Here is an 18,219-nt window from a genome sequence, read left to right as displayed (position 1 = left end):
TCCACTACGGCGTCCCTCATAATCATATTTTTGGTACGTTAAACCCCACATACCAGTCAAATCAAATCATCTCATAAAGGCGACTGGATATCAACAAATGACATAATTATGAGGCGCACTGTACGGAGGCGGACATCAGATCAGTATTCGCCTCGTTGTGTTCTTTGAAGTCCACTTAAATTATTTAAAATGCCAGTTTTATGTTGTTTATTTCTGTTTAGCCCTCATCTTCATTCAGACGCTGCGGCTGGAAACCGAAACCGCTCCTTTGTACTAAGTAACGCAGCCACATCAGCTGACAAGGCACTATACACGCTGGAGATACTGCTTCGAAGGTGACCTTAGAATTACATCATATCAAGGGCGTTCTGTTATTCGCTGTCACTAAACACCAGTAGAAAACGCGAAGATCTTGCGACGTCACATAAGATGCGTAGAGTCCGAACGGCACAATGGCTGCAAGACGAGGCAAGCAGTAGACCGCTCTCGAAAGCCAAGGCAAGCGCTAGACTCCGGCGGCGGTAGCAGGTTTTCGTTTGTCTCCTCGTCTCACAGATGGCGCCACGCACCAGCAAGTACTCGCAGCGCTGATTGGCCCGCGTCGGCGCGCCTCCTTCCTCCGAGGGGCGCCAGACGAGGCGGGGCTTGCGGGGAGCGCTCCCCCTCGGAGAGCGAGGACCGTCCGCCATCAATCAGAGCCCCCTGCGTTGCGTGCGAAAAGGGGCGAAAAGACGCAAAGAAGCAACCACCCACCGTCGTGACAGGCGGTCGCCGCCCGTGGGTCTTGTCGCGTACGCCATGCCGCCGTTCGTAAGCTAGTGAGTGACAACGCCGAACGAAGCAGTGCCGTCGTCCGGCCTTTCTCTTTTTTCGCCGTGTCGCTCGTTTCGTGTATCGGCACTGTTCCTTTTTTTTTTTTTTTTGGTCTCGGAGTGTTCGTCGATTCCCCTACCCGTCGGTCGGGTCGCGGTGGGACCGCCGAGAACGACATGAAACCTTCGCCGCCGCCGCCGTGCTGACCCGTCGGCGGAAAGACGACGAGGCCGGCTCGATCCCCCTGCTCGAAGATCGAGGGAGACGTCCGTCGGTATACTTCGGCGGCTCCAGGAGCTGTGAAGCACCGCTTTAGTTTTGGTTCGTTTCGGTTCTCGTTCGTTCTTCTGCTTGGCTTGCCTCCTGGGTGACGATACGTGCCCGGACCGGAGGACAACAGCATGAGTCACCTCAGTGCGATGTACGCGACCAAACGGCGTCGCCGGAATTCCAAAAAGTGAGTAGCCATTCACGTTCTTGATTCAAACTGATGTTTCAAGTGTTGGGGGAGCTTGCCTGGACTGCGAGTTACGCGCGAGCCTATGTGGAGGGCCTGTTTTCGTATCCGTATACAACGCGGGCACGTGGTCTCTCGGAAAACACCCAGCGCGTGCGTTGGGTGCGGTTAAGCCAAGATACAACGAGACGGTCTCCGCAGGGAATCGCATCATCGATTGAGAATCTGCCCTCGCTCTACGCAACGAATTTATTCGAAGAGATACTCTCAGCTGTTTAGCTGCGTGCCCCGAGAGAACTTTAACATATCAGAGTATAAACTCGCGAAACCGGGTTCGCTTATGCCACGTCAAAATGACGTCATTGCGCCCCTGATCGTTGCACGACATGCATCGCGTGTTGAACGGAGAGAGAACGCTACAGAAAGTGTGACGTGACCGACGCATGCTTGCGTGCATGGAACCTCACAGACCCGCTGACCACCGAGTCACGTCACACCCTTGGCAGAGAACGTGTAAGTCGGTGTACACATGCATAGTGTTCTGCACACGTGAACCCATACATGAATGACAATGTGTATAGTGATCCTGCAAGAAAATTAACGGTATGCGGAGGAGGGGGGGGGGGGGGTTACGAAATTACGTTCATTCACGTAAAAGAAGAAGTGTTGTTGAGAGCGTGCGTGTTGAAGTGATTGGGGGGGGGGGGGGGGGGTCGAGTAGTGAAGAGAGTGCATGCCTTTTCCAGTCTCGCGGAATCACGCGACGTCCCGTGCGCGAGCTTTTAAGTGACAAGACATCGCGTGTGCCGGCTACAAAAAAAAAAAAAAATAGAAACTTGCGTGCCACGGTGCGCTTTACACGATGTCGAGAGAGAGCGAGCAAAGTAAAAAAAAAACAAATCCAGAACATGGATGTGTGCTACAAATATGATGCGCCAAGTCACGTGTTTGCAGAATTGCGAGCACTTTCTGATCATTTAAATGACTTTTCTTCGTTAGCCTCTTGTATGTCTTCCTCATTTTTCGATAGGTTTCCTTATTCCATGACATTTACACACACGTATACATGATGGCGCACTCCCAGTTAGTTGGTAAATGTTTGATGATTTCACGGATCTTTACAAGTTGATGAATAGCACTCAGCTTTAACATAGGCCTATCACTGTTCTCCCATGCAATTAAATTCCGTCCGAGTATGCATGAGCCTAATAGTATATTGAAATCTGCGTCTTCGGTATGTTTTATTTAATATAGAAATTATGCTCATTTTACATTCTGTTTATGGATAAGATTGCCTGAACATATGCAAAGCAACATTGTTGTACTTACAAGTATACTTATGTCACAATTCACTTGGGTACTTGGTAAAGGTAAAAAAAAAAACACACATGAAATTTTACGGATTCATCGACACATATGCAACCCGTATAATCAGAACCATGGCACTCAGACAGATAGCTATGTCGTAATGTCTATAGCTTAGGATTAACCTTACCTTTTATTTCCTTTTGTAATACCATAAGTCAACCATGCAACTAATCTTTTTTGATATAGGTCTGTGCGATGGCGTTTTTTTTTCGTTTTTTGTTAATCAGGTTTAAAAAAAGAGGGGGGAAATGTGGTCGTACTGTTTCAAAACTTTGATTCTGAGAGTATATAACGTTCTTCTAACTTCTTCTAAAATGACCTGAAATAACCTCAAAAACTGGGTAAACCATTTGTCCTCTAGCGCACTACCTCTCCTGTGTTTTTTTTTTTTTACCACCTACTATCGAGGTAAAATTTTACTCTCGTGCTAACTGAGTTTTTGAACGTAGGGAGAGTAGTAACTATTTACCCCAGTGAGGTTTTGAGCGAGTATAGAGAGAGTAAATTTTCACTGCCTTCACAAGGTTTTTGAGGTGTTTTCTGGGAGTTATTTCTGGTGGTAAAAAATAAAAATTGACGGGTGCATTCGCCCTGAGTCGACTAATTTATTAAATAGCAGAATTGAATGAATTTATTAAACGGCAGAATTGGTGATACATAGATTTACATACAGACAAACACGCACACACAACAAATGCAGAATAATACACCACTCGAACAGACTGCACGCGTTGCTCAACTACACTTTGACAATCCGGTATATATAGGCACGACTTTTTGACCGGCTTCGTAGGACCGGTAGGAGAGCTCTTCTTTTGCATTGATTAACAACAACGGTTGAAGCTGCAAGCGTAAACTTAAAGTGGGCTGCAGGGAACTAAATGTCACACCGACCTTTTATTATAAATCTACCCAATCTCACCTTTTTGAGTATCCAATAATTACTTGGCACACCGGGCTCATGGCCCACGCGTGTTAGCACTGCAGATCCACAAGTCCATAAAATATACATAAGTACGCACAAACCATGGTGGCTCAATGATTTTTAATTGAGCGACGGGGCACAAACACAGTAGCAGCACGTATTCATCACAACGGGCGTAGAGGAGCGGTGCACGCCTGCACACAAGCTTCTTAGCGACGGCGCACTAGGCCTTTTTAAGGAGCACGGCTATCCAATGAAACACAGCTGGCGATCACAGAACACATATCCTGTGCGAATTTCGTCGTCATTTCAGACACAAATGAACACGTGACCGCTTTCTTACGGGGACGGGGCGGTGTATGCATACTTCCAACGAAAGACCACCGTCCGGGTTCTATTCGTGCTCACCGGCAGCCGCTTGCTGGTTTCGTCTGCCTCGTATCGGCTTAGCGCTACATGTTTGAGAACAGTTGGTGGATGAGGTGGGCAATTCGGGCAGCACATTACTCACGCAGACATCGCCTACTGTGGAACAAAATATATGTGATGCTTCTTTCACCTGTCCCGGCGACACACTCCCACTGATCACTGGCAGCCGCGGCTCGGTGCAGACGACATAGTGAAGCATTTTGCCTATTGCTTCTCCAGTAGGCAAGCACGGACGATGACACCAGATTGATTTTGTAACCACTGGCAGATCTTCGCGATTCGGCTCGGAAGCGAGATATCCGCGACGTGCAGGTTCCGAGGCGCTCGGAAGAGCATGGTCGCTCGATGATTTAGGAAACACGTGAGATCCATCAGCCCAACCAGACACACAGATACCGAGCTTCTTGCATCGTCTGTCTCCAAGGCACCACCGCCGAGCAAAAGCTAACGAGTTGCGAAAATACGCAGGACAACTTTCCACAGCAGGTTTTCTTTCTTTTTTTTTCTTCTTTTGAGATCTCCCTGTCTTTTTTTTTTCTTTTTAGTGCACAGAATGCTGTTCTCGCTTGTTGTGCTTATGCTGCCCCCAGTTCCAGTAAAAGTGCGCTGACTCGAGGTCAGTCCTGAGGCACGTCGATGCCAAAAAAAAAAAAAAAAAAAAAAAGATCGGTGGTCCTCGCGTACCTTTATGATTCGCTGAGAGCGTCACAATGGCGGGCATGGAGCAAAAGCCACCGAAGCAGCTACACCTTGCAGTCACGTGGCAATAAACTCTGAAACGCAGGTTAAAAATCACGTGATAGAAAACTTCCTACGTGGTAAAACTATTTTGACATCCTTTTACTACTTGCCTGAAAGGTGGTGGTAAAACTATGTCATGTACCATCTTTTACTCCTACACGAGGTAGTAATTTTAAACGCAAGAGAGTTTTCAGAGGTCATGAGCCGCAAAAACCCCAAACTCGGATAGTTTTTGCTTACAGTGTATGCATACATAATCTTTCATCTGCAGTGCTTATAGATTGAGGTGCACGGTAAAGACCTCCAAAGGTTGTTAACTTTTCTGAGCCCCGCACAACGACGTCTCTCTCTCATAATCGTACCGTATAGTTTTCCGACACTAAACCACAGCAGTTATTATTAATTAGCACATTTCTATAATACATTCTTTACACTGTCTATAGGACTCTTTAACGATATTGCCGAAAAATGCAGGATTGCTCCGGGAACCTTTTGAACGAGGATGTGTATGCGCACAAACTTCATAGCTGGGAGAGACCGAATATACGACAACGAAACAAGATTACACAGTCGATTACTTTTATATTCCCAAGACAGGTTGCTACGTTGCGTAGTTCGTTTACTTAGAAATATACCCCTGTTACGATGTTCTGATACCGTGTAATCAGTGCGGATTATTTCCCAACTATAGCTCTAAAACTGCTGTTTCGTGTCGGTGAATCGGGGTATATATATATGTTAATTAACACTATCGTGAAGGTCAAAATTTTCGGTGCCCTTCACCACGGCGTCTCTCGTAATCATATATCGTGGTTTCTCGGACGTAAAACCCTACATGTTATTATTATGTAATTGCCTGATCATGTGGTCCATAGTAAAGCAAAATCCGTGGTATAATGCAAACACTATGAAAATGGAAAAAGCCTTCGTGTGAGCGCGCTTTATTTGGATGCGAATAGGGATGTTGGAAAATATGTAGTGTGGGATCTATATAGCTTCTCCAGGAACAATAAGTTTGTCAGCGTCCAAGTAATACTGTAATGTGAAGTAATACGAAAAAAAAAATGTTTAGGCAGTAAGGTAACAGCTGAAAACCAGCATATAGGGCGAATATCGAAAAATAATTTTTAAATGGCGTCGTGAAAAATGAAATGGTATCTCTTTTTTTTTTTCGCCAAACGGAGATGCCAGTCCATCAGTATATTGTCTATGCTCTATCGTAAAGTGCAACTGAAACCTTAAAAAAAGTATAAGTAGAGTGACGTGGTGCTCAGTGTTAGTATATATATATATATATATATATATATATATATATATATATATATATATATATATATATATATATATATATATATATATATATATATATATATGCTTGGAATGTGCTTACAATATATATATATATATATATATATATATGCGCAACCATGCGGCTAATGGTTGCTGCATTCATTTATATACACACCGAAGGGGCGAAACGCAAGACCAAATCAAAACACGCTATTTGATGCTGACGTTAAAGTACGACACAAATCATTTTGCACACGCTCCTTTTGATTTGCGGGTAGCGTTGGCTATTACGGGTCCAAGATAAGGATTCTTTATCTCTCTAAAGATTGATTTCTAGCTTATAGCAGCACTTTGTAAACACAGGCGCATGCAGAAAGCCAGCCTATCATAAATAATATACGCGTTGCTCGTTCGGGTGTGTATTGCGGGTGGTATACATGGACCGGGCGGTGACCGGGACGGCCAATGGCTCTCCCATAGTAGAAAATAGTAGAATTTCAAGAATTAAATGCGTCCGAAATAAAAAAAAAAACCTAGGAAATGTGGCCCTCACAATAACTTTTTTATGTAGCCGCAGACGTCTCAAGATGTTTAAGGATATCATGCTGGAGTGTAATTAACCAAATTTAATTATGTTTTTATTCAGTGGAGTTGGTGGATATGTGAAAAAGGAGGATTGATGTTCCTCATGCGAAAAACTTGACGCAAGATTGAAATATAGAAGTGGCTCCTAGTAATTACGGTGGTGTAATTAAATTCAAGGATATCCAACGGCGAAACCGAAATTGAAGCACAAATGAGCGCAACGAGCAAACGGACAAGATGGCGTGCACTGTATATGAGACAACAATTGAAAAGGTGAAGTTATTCCGCGTTCCTGAACGAATGTGAGCTATCAGTTCTATAATGGCAAGCACAGCCCGCATACCCACACAAAGACGTCGGTTGATGGTTAATATGGCGACGCTGGCTTGTTCTGGATGTTTAAGAAGAATGTGGCAGTTACTCTCTGTCGCGTTTTGGTTTCAATTTCGCCGCTGAATTTCATTGTGAGTGAAAAATCATCGTCTTGTGCGTGACCGAAAAGTCGAGAAATATGCAAATAAAATAAATATCAACAAACTCAGGGTAATCGGACCTGTGTCGTTCGCGTGGTATAAGCTATAGTACTCTGTCACAGAGCCACGTGCCCCCCTTCTTTTTTAACAGGTGTTTAATAAAATGCATGCATGCGTATTGAAATAGTGCACAATCATCGCACAAAGTTGCACTGTCGCACTCTTATAGCGACAACAAGCGTACAAGCACAGCTTGGAAAAAAACTCGCTAAGAGAAAGAGAGAGAGAGAGATAAACAGAGAGGAAAGGCAGGGAGGTTAACCAAGCTTGGCTCTGTTGGCTACCCTACACTTGGGGTGGGGGAAAAGGAGAATAATAGAACGAAAAGAGATAGAAAAGAAGAGGAGTAAGAAAGAGAAGCATAAATAGTCAGCTCGAGACTACACAGCATGGCCTCGCACAGTTCTTTCACAAGCGGTCGTGAAGTTTGGTGGTCCTTAAAAAGTACAAGAGGGCTTTCGTGGCTTTGCGCGTATGGGAAGCCGTCGGCCAAGCTCCCAGGATCTTCTCTTCTGTAAGCGGCCGTGAATCCAGCTGACAGAGCTTGGCTTCCATAATACGTCGTTCGGTCTGGTATGCTGGGCAATGACATAGAATGTGCTCAAGCGTTTCCTCGCAGGCGCAGATGTTGCATGCCGAAGTGCTCGCCATTCCAAGGAAACGAGAGTACGAATTCGTAAATGCCACGCCCAACCTCATGCGACACAGTAAAGTTTCAGCGCATCGTGGGAGCCCGGATGGCAAACGAAGTTGCAAGTTTGGGTCGATCGAATACAGATGCGTGTTGGAGAAACCCTGCGGCGATATACGGCGAGCAAGTGATTGTAGTAGCCTTGCAGCGTCCGTTCTCAAGAGTGGTATGGGCGTGCGCTGGTCTTGGTCATGAGCCGATCGAGCAGCTTCATCTGCGCGGTTATTACCGACAATTCCGCAATGACTCGGCAACCACTGAAATACAATATCGTGACCTTCCGCGAGCGCTTCGTGGTAGTCGTGCCTTATCTGATATACTGATTGTTCATGTAACCCGTGCTGCATAACAAACCGTAGTGACTGTAAGGCTGACCTGGAGTCGCAAAAGATGGCCCATTGGTTAGGTTGCTGGCGAAGAATGTACTTTACTGCACCTTGAAGTGCTGCGAGCTCTGCTGCTGTCGACGTCGTGGTGTGAGAAAACTTGTACTGAAGCGACACATTTTCAGATGGAACAACCACTGCTCCTGTGCAGCTGTTGGAATTAGTGGAGCCATCGGTGTAAACAAGTATGCGGTTGAAGTACCTTTCATCCAACAGACGCAAAGACAACTGCTTCAGGGCTAGCGTTGACATGCGTGCCTTCTTAAAGATTCCAGGAACTGATAAGCGCACGTCAGGTTGACGAAGACTCCATGGCGCAGTTGCTGGATGCATCGCAAGTTTGAAGCCAGGCGGTAGTATGTCCTGATGTTTTGTCACGATACCGTAGTACGAAGAATGTGGCCTCCGAGCTGTCAAACACGCTAAATGATGTGACGGTAGCCGTGTAAGGCTAAAGTCCTGTATATAGTCTATATGTAGAGTTTGCCATCATGCGTTGTACGAGAAAAGTGGTGGCGATGTTATAGGCACTTCACGAAGATAGGATACCATGCAGCCTGGTTGAAAGTCAAGTTTTTCCCAAGCATCTTCCAAGTGAATAGTCATTCGGATAAAATGTGCGCTTAAGCTGGTGATTGGCTACATAAAAATTTACTATCTATACTCTTCCCTATTCCGATGTACCGCTCATTATACTTAGATCTGCAAGGCCATGATGTGGTGAAACGGGTGTGCATAACGCTTATAGCTCCCAATTTAAAAAAAAAACATTCTTTTATAAACTTCATTCTGAAACACTATACCCGCTAAAACTTGGTTACAAAGAAAAGGTGTTTTCGTCTCGACTGTCGATTGCCGTCTTTGTGACGTATTTGAAACAATAGAGAATTGCTTTGTGAGCTGCAAAGACACCATTCTACTCTGGGATGCCTTCCAATGAACACTGCAGAAAAAAAATTGTAATTAGTTCGCACACGGTTCGTTACCCTATGTCAACATTTCTTGATGAAGTGCCGTACGACATGTTTTTTGCTTTATCGGTATACACAGTATGTGGAAGACTCTTATGCAGGACCGTAACACAGAGCGGAGCCACCTGTCTGCTTAGAAATACAGTGAAAGTAATTTGCATGCTTTACTAAGGGAGAGAGAGAGAGAGAGAATAGGAATGAAAGAAAGGCAGGGAGGTTAACCAGGGCTGAGCCTGGTATGCTACCTAGCACTAGGGAAAGGGTAAGGGGAATACAAGTTGAGAGAGAGAAGATGAAAAATGTCACAAATTCCGTCAACAAAACGGCAGTTATGTGCTTGACATCACAGACGGTGAGTCACATTCGTGTCTTAATCAATTTAACACATTCGTTGCATTAACTTGCATGCGCGGTTCCATGCACCCAAAATCTTGCTGATGCATGGTGAAGTCGCTTGCGTTCTCAAGCAGCAGACTTCTGAAGGCTTGCGAGAACTGGAGTGATGGTGTCAAGCAGTTGCAACACGCTTTGAGCTGTCGGTGTCTGCATCTTGCTCAGCAGCACGCGCATAGCGCTCACCAGGGTGCTGACTATGCTGATAAGTTATCCTTCATCCGTGAAGTTATGAGGCACCCATGAAGTGTCCCTCACTGTCGAAGTCTGCTTTACAAACACACTCCTTACAAAACACATGCTTCCCAACGCAACACGTAATATCGCAGTAATAATACGTGGTACAAGCGTACATTGCGACCGGACGTCAGAACATATAGGATTATCATTAATTCGGTGTTTAAAGGTGGCCACCCACTGTAAAAGGCACACACGTCACTGCGGCTTTTTTTTTTCTTAAGGCCACGTAGTGGGTGCGTAGCAAGGTAAAAAAAGTGTCAACGCGCACATTTGCCCGTGGTTCAAAGCATGCTATCCGTTACACAGAATGCAGCCGTACGCTAAAGCTTCACTGGCACAAGCCATTTTGAAGTCGTTGCGCGCTATGACAGCTAGGATGTTTGCTAACGCGTTCAGTCATTTAAAAGCGAAGCTTAAGGATCATTCAATTTTTTTTTCAATTGCAGTCCTAAATGATGTCTCTGGCCATCTTGATGTATGTGTCCGTGGTTATACAGATGTTGTTGAGAAGAAATTGAGCGAACATCGCATTTCGCGTGTCCCCGTTTTTTTTTTTTTTTTTTTTTTTTTGAGGATTTCGGACACATTTCTTGAAACTCCCGGTATACCGTCAAGTATCAGCGGTCGAGAAAACGGACAATTTTTTTTTCTCCATTCATTATTCAGCCGAGATAAAGATAACTGCGCGAGCATTCATATTCAAAGCTTAAGTTACTATATAAGAGCTAGAAAATCCGGGATAAAACTTAAAAACGATTTGACAATGTACGGCGCTGAGCAACAACAAAAATCACCTATGATTACGATAACGCCTAATGCAAATTCAGAGCTCAGCTTTCATGTTGGGGAAACGAAAACGATTTTTGAAGCTCATGGCTTTCCGTAACTTATCGACTACACCATAAATCGTAATTTTCGCGAAGCACGACAGCACATTATACACTACGCCACTATAAGCGAGGTGCTAGCTCTACACATCTGTAAGGTAATCATGCGCACTTTGTTGAGGCTGGACGCGCCGGACGACGATGAATAATTATGACTGCGCACCACTCAATGGATTGAAAACATTAAAGCATACACTCGTCGCACAATTAGCATTGTGTGATGACTGGTTGTTAGTTTTACTGTCCTGCCCCGCTATATTGCATAAGTGTAGACGCGATGACTTGCGACACGTTACGCCGGCATATTTAGGGTCTTTTTGCTAATGAGATTCAGACACAATCGTAGCCTCATTCTGTATATATAGGGCCTGGGTTCAAATCTCACTCGACTCTGGAATTTAATTTTCTTCTCGTGTCACTTTTTAGTCTCTATCGGTTACATTTTCATGTCTGTCGGTTCATGTCTAACGCCGCTGAACACAGGAATGTGCGCCTATGAGATCTGGGCTATAAAAGGGCGGAACAGTTGGGAACCTTACACTGACAAACACAGGGGTTTCGCGTGGTAGTAGAGTATAATATAGCTAATGTTGTGCTATATTATACTCTAGATAAACTGTAGCGGCCAAGTAAATCCCGAATTTTATATGCTTCAAATTACGCCGTTTCTCGCCGCAATCCCAGAAATGCGTCCGGGACGGCTCAGTGCTCTCCCATAGCCGAGTACGAAGTACTCGAAATCGTTAAACATTTATTTCTAAACCCACAGGCCCTATATTATTTAACGACGGAGTTACTAAATTTAGTTGGGCATACGCGTTTGTCACTTGGGTGTATATACAGAAAGTGCACTCTCGAATCCGTCTCTCTCTCCCACTATAGAAACAGAGAAAGAATCTGGCACCTGTCTTTCTGCGTACGAATGGGAATTGGCGATCGCAGGTCCCATATATCAGACCTACAGAGATTTCGAGAAGTCCTTCATATATGGAGAAATCTCTAAATGGACAGACACATTTGATGCATTGTTGATAAACGCATTGCAGAAGAGTGACATGCTTCATTTAATGATTTTTTTTTTGTGGGTAATCAGCTTGTCAAGCACAGAAACGCGTGCCCTGTCACGTCCTTACCTCATGTGTGTTACACGAAAACGTACGAAAATCCGACACAGGCGCACCCGCACGGAAAATGGCTCAGTCGCGCGCATCGATTATATTCGGGAATAAGCGTCGAATATTGGGCGCGCTCAAATATTCGAGTTTCGGATATATGTCGGGTGTAATTAACGTCCCAAAACCACCATATATGATTGTGAGAGACGCCGTATAGTGGAGGGCTCCGAAAATTTCGACCACCTGGGGTTCTTTAATGGTGCATTCAGACGACGGACCGAATCCGGATTTGTCGTGGACGCGGACGGCTAATCCGCGGATGATCCGCCTGCAGGCGCATCCACACGACGGTCGGTGTCCTAGGAGAAAACGAGCCGGATTATCCTCGACAGCAGATTCGGCGCTCACCTGCGCCCGCTGGCAGCAGACCGGTTTGAGAGTATTCAACATGGATGCCCGCAAGAAGCGACGCTTGGCTGCGATGTCTGTCGTGTTGTGACAAATGAACGAGTAGTGTTATTCTTTCAGGAGAAAAGAGAGTTGCTGGCAGAATGTTCTTTCAAATACATTGTTCCCCACTTGTAGAACTTCTGAACGCGCCTCCCATCCTTCTTTAGAAGCGGCACGTCACCGGTTGCAGAAGTTAGAATATTTCACCACCATGACGGCTAAGAATCTCGCGTGTTAAACGACGGCGGCGACATTTCCCGAACCACCAAATGTGATTTCTGCGTATGTAATCTCCGGAAAACGAAGCCCCCGGAAACTAAGTACACCATGCTCAAGCGTAGATAATGCCGACCAGTCATGCAGCTGTCCGCGAGCCATGGGAGACATGCCGCGAGCAGACGAAGCTAATCCGCTGAAGTATCGGCTTTCTCCCGCCAGAATCCCGATGTGAGAAACAGGTTGGGGTCATCCGTCCGCGAGCCGCGCGGACGAGTCGCGGACGAGGGGAATCGCTGATGTGAGGTCACGTGACGCGCCGTCCGTCCCGCCACATCCGGATTCGGTCCGTCGTCTGAATGCACCATAACGCGCAGCCAAATCTGAGCACACGGGCCTACAACATTTCCGCCTCCATCGGAAATGCAGCCGCGCCGCAGCCGGGGTTCCATCCCGCGACCTGCGGATCAGCAGCCGAGTACCTTAGCCACTAGCCAACCGCGGCGCGGCTTGAGTTTCGGATTTGAGTGGAGTGATATCTAATCGAGTAATTAGACTTGACGCTGGTATTCCAAGTTTCGAATAGTTCGACAGGACCGTGCAATATTTAAAACGTGACAAAGGCCCTGGTACAAATTGGTTAAGGTGAGCTGGCAAAAGTAACGCTAACGCCGAATGCAGTCAGTCTGTCTTTGAAATTTCTACCGGTACTTGGTTCAAAAATGATTGCATGTTTATTGGAGATTATGGCATTTTTCGCGCGCCATGTAGTTCCAGAAAACAGAGCCGGAGAACAGTCTGGCAGACTGTAGAACTGATGTAGCATCAAAAAAAAAAAAAAAAAAAGAAACTACCGCACTGACTCAAGACGTTATAGTCAAGTGATTCAAAAATACTTCAATGAGCCCTTGGTCCAAAAGAAGGCCTCATTGACATTGACAACAGCTATTTGCAAAATACTGGAAAGAGCATAGAGCTGCACTATACACAGGCATCACCAAAATTATTTTGCCATACCTCCTCATCTCTGCTGTATACACTCTTAGTCAGCTCCCGTTTGAAGTGCTAGCTATAGCCAGGAAACTATGAGAAAAAGGTATAGTGTCCTGGCTATAAGTAGACCGCATTACACAGAACCAGGCTTAAGAGCGTAATGAGGTGCCGAGCAAGCACAGGCTTACAATCGCAGCAAGCACCGTAACATAACGGCTGACAACCGAGTCCATGCCATGTGGAATAGCCTGTCTCTACACGACAATTTGTAGTCTTTCGGCAGAGCCATTAACCGTGTTATGCTTCGAGGACATAAAGAGTTAATTTCTTCGTATTCTCTATATTCAATAAAACTTTTTATACGACATTCCATTCGAGATCCGAAATTATTGGCCACTACTCGGCACTATTCGATTGAAGTTTGATTCGACAAGAAACTTCACTATTATCAAACCCCTATCGAGTATAGACGGTTTAAAAGTCACAGGCATTGTACCGTAGAAAACTTCCGGTCCCCTCATTTACCAGCTTCTAACGTCGAAACTGAAAGCACGATTTCAAGTTCCTTTTTGATTGAAGAAGTGTCTCTTTGTAGTTTTTCAGATAAAAGGAACGTGCTTAAAGTTCATGAGAATCTCCCATAATTTTTATGTAGCTCGAAAGAATATATTTGAATGTATTTTGCCAAATAAAGGAAAGAAATACGTGTGAAAAATCAGTGGGCTATTTTCTAAAGCTCTTCTTGCCCACCGAAGCTATTTTGGCACATCGGTGGGCGAAACTGAATGTCATCAAGGGACTGGGTTTGTAAACAGCCTGCATACATTACGTTTGTGAATGCTCTCCTTTGGGACCCTGTATTCGAACTTGGGCGTAAACTACAACGTTTCGAGATATATTTATTTCTTATAAGCTTTCTCGCAAAACATGGCAGATTTGTTTTCAGATAACAACTGTTTGCTTGTTGAGAATAACGAAGCCGTATCAACATTTTTTGACACTGCGACGTTGTTTGCGCGTCTTTTTATCATATTCCCCATATAGAAGCACCGCCATTCAGTGGACATTCCAAGGACTAAACGAGAGGTGGCACACGCACACTTTCTCACGGCTTGCGCTTCGGGTCTACTTCCCACCTTCAACCACCTCGAGTGTATGGTATATACTAGTTCACTGTATTCATGGCACTGCGGCCCAATGCTCGCTGAACCTTTCTAAAACCAAGGAGGTTACGCCCAGCGAGTATAACGTAGCAACCTTTTCCTGTCAAATTGTGCTCAATGTACATGCCAGTGGCTGCTAATGTGAAATGAGAGACAGGAGGATTCAGCTTTTAATTTCTTACGGCTTGCGCTTCGTATCTGCTTCCCCCTTTAACCACCTCGAATTCATTCATGGTACATACTAGTTCATTGTATTCATGGCCCTGCGGCTCAACGCTCGCTAAACCTTTCTAAAACTAAGGAGGTTACACCCAGCGAGTATAATGTAGCAACCCCTTCTTGTCCGATAGTGCTCAATGTACATGCCAATGGCTGCTAATGGGGATCGCAGCGTGCGCGTTGACTAAAAGCCGAATGCTCCTGTCTCTCATTCCCCATTAGCAGCCATTGGCATGTATATTGAGCACTATTTTTTTTTATTGTTAAACAACGCACAGAAGAAATCTCTCACCGGCACCACCTTGGAAGTCAATTGTTATACCTATTTCGGGTATGCGCCACTGGTAAGGTTACGTACTACGAGAGACGCCGAAGCCACGCCATAAGGAGCTTCGCCCCTAAATAAAAAAAAGCTTGCAAAAAGCCTAAACTCTTCGGGAGTTATATACTGAGAGACACTGAAGACGACTGCACGAGTTGTCGAGGCCGATGTCTGCGAGATACCGCCGCAGTTCCAAACTTGCTCGATGGGCGTGCATCACCGCGCGCGTCGCGGTGCAACGTGTCATTTGACGCGACCGCTCGCGGCCATATAGTATACGCACTCGCCGTATAACTTCGTTGTCAGCGTATTAGAGAAGCCCCAGCCCTATAATATGCATTGCGACAAGTGTGTAAGAAGCTTAATTGTCCTCGCCGCACGCGTCTGTGCGACGTGTCTCGTAGCAGAAGCGTTTGTATGGACGTCGTATATGATATATGGAGTTTAACGTCCCAAAACTACCATATATGTATTATTCTGGTACAGCGGGTGTTATAGTCAAAGGGACACCATAGAGAAACGATGGCTCAGTTTAGATTGGCAAACTTCACTCAGAAAACTCGAATGCCACTTGTATCACTACCATAAGTTCGTTATTGGCGGAGAGTGTAATTTATGTTGAAGTTTCGTTTTCAAGTTTCGCGCTGAACTCTACGTGCGTGACGTCAAAAATTTCAAAACCTATTTTTCGTACTTTTGCGGCGTTGGCTCAATGAAATTTCCTGAAGCTGCGTATCCCAGGTCCATGCGTACGTATACGTTTCAAAGCGAAAGCTGTTTATGTAAAGGCGAAACGTAAACCGTTCGCGCGGACAGATGACAATGTAGTTCATTTTTTTATTGATTGGAAGCTACGTAGCACCTAGTAGACCCCATCAAAATCTATGACGTCGCGATGTTTGGTGCGGGAATCTTACGGTGGCGTCTCCACCAGTATTTTTTTTTTCACGCGTTTTCTCACGCTTCGTGTCACGGTAATAGTGGTGTTTTCGGGATTGTTACATTGTACTTTACTCATACGCGAAAAATTGTTTTGCTCTTTTAAGAGTCACAGGGGTGCATTGTTTCACTTGCAACAGCCCTCTCTCCAGCGGATCGCAAAACTTAGAAAGCTCGAATTGATGCGTGGCCGACGGTCAATGGCCCACTATACTTTAACCGTAAAACCACGGTATTCAATGACCCATACAACAGAGAGACGTGTACATATTCACGCTGTAAAAGGAATGCTTAATCACCAGTAGTGCCACGAAACTAAAGCCTCAAATTTCGTGGCATTTGCATGCTTTACCAAAAAAAGGTGTCTTGTAATCTGCCTACATATGTTTCTGCAAAATGCCCCTAAAAAAAAACGTACGCGCTGCGAAAGCGAGTGCGTTGTAACGTCTAGCTATTAGTTTATCAGCAACGCCGGCGAAGCTGACAAACCTCACGTATTCCGCCCGAGTTAACTATCATCATCATCAGCCTGACTACGTCCACTGCAGGACAAAGGCCTCTCCCATGTTCCGCCAGTTAACCCGGTCCTGTGCTTGCTGCTGCCAATTTATACCCGCAAACTTCTTAATCTCATCTGCCCACCTAACCTTCTGTCTCCCCCTAACCCGCTTCCCTTCTCTGGGAATCCAGTCAGTTACCCTTAATGACCAGCGGTTATCCTGTCTACGCGCTACATGCCCTGCCCATGTCCATTTCTTCTTCTTGATTTCAGCTATGATATCCTTAACCCCCGTTTGTTCCCTAATCCACTCTGCTCTCTTCTTGTCTCTTAAGGTTACACCTACCATTTTTCTTTCCATTGCTCGCTGCGTCGTCCTCAATTTAAGCTGAACCCTCTTTGTAAGTCTCCAGGTTTCTGCTCCGTAGCTAAGTACCGGCAAGATACAGCTGTTATATACCTTCCTCTTGAGGGATAGTGGCAAACTACCTGTCATAATTTGAGAGTGCTTGCCAAATGTGCTCCACCCCATTCTTATTCTTCTAGTTACTTCAGTCTCGTGGTTCGGCTCTGCGGTTATTACCTGCCCTAAGTAGACATAGTCTTTTACAACTTCAAGTGCACTATTATCTATCTCGAAGCGCTGCTCCTTGCCGAGGTTGTTGTACATTACTTTCGTTTTCTGCAGATTAATTTTAAGACCCACCTTTCTGCTCTCCTTGTCTAGCTCCGTAATCATGAGTTGCAATTCGTCCCCCGAGTTACTCAGCAATGCAATGTCATCGGCGAAGCGCAGGTTACTAAGGTATTCTCCATTGACTCTTATCCCTAACTGTTCCCATTCTAGGCTTCTGAAAACCTCCTGTAAGCACGCGGTAAATAGCATTGGGGAAATTGTGTCCCCCTGCCTTACACCCTTCTTGATTGGTATTCTGTTGCTTTCTTTATGAAGCACTATGGTAGCAGTTGATCCCCTGTAGATTTCTTCCCGAATGTTTATATATACTTCATCTACGCCCTGATTCCGCAGTGTTTGCATGACGGCTGATATTTCTACTGAGTTAACTATAGATTCTCTTATTGTACCCAAAGTGTTTTAAAAGTACTGGCTGTGAGGATAATCGCCCGAACCATGCATCCGATTTTAGTTCATGTATCGTTCCGAACCAGTATCCGAGTAGGGTATGCCTATTGTTGGCGTACATCGAGTTCTCTTACCTCTCAAGTCACGTATTTATAAGCTTATATAATATTACCGGCCTTCCTTTCACTCGTAGGCGCCTATAGATTTCCATATTTAATCCATCGTTTCTATAAACTTCGGCGTTCATCTTTCGAAACTCGTTCAGCCGGCGACTCATTCCTTATCATACGCAGGACGGGCAGCACGGCTGTCAGAATCACCGCAGTATTCCCAGACAGTGCTGGAGACGATCATGTAATATACTGGCAGTAACGCGTCGGGAATGCCGCTTTCTCGTGGATGACACAAGAGGGTACGTTTAGTTAGCACTAAACATTAAAAAAAAAAAATTGGGAGGTGCCCAAACGAGAATGAAATGTTTTGCTCGCAAGACACGTATTTATAAGCAGA

General features: G+C 45.2%; 1 protein-coding gene across 1 annotated transcript in view; it reads left to right on the top strand.

Annotated features, from left to right (window-relative positions):
* Positions 1–723: 723 nt before the first annotated feature.
* The window catches only part of ss (aryl hydrocarbon receptor spineless), a 172,722-nt gene continuing 155,226 nt past the window's right edge, over positions 724–18,219 (top strand). Inside the window, exon 1 of the mRNA XM_075894502.1 lies at positions 724–1,270. Within this exon, the coding sequence (XP_075750617.1) occupies positions 1,215–1,270 (56 nt within the window). The 5' untranslated portion in view covers positions 724–1,214. The remainder of the gene's footprint in view (positions 1,271–18,219) is intronic.

This window comes from Rhipicephalus microplus, chromosome 5 (assembly GCF_043290135.1).
Source record: "Rhipicephalus microplus isolate Deutch F79 chromosome 5, USDA_Rmic, whole genome shotgun sequence".
NCBI lineage: Eukaryota > Metazoa > Arthropoda > Arachnida > Ixodida > Ixodidae > Rhipicephalus > Rhipicephalus microplus.
This window is presented reverse-complemented; position numbering and strand designations above follow the sequence as displayed.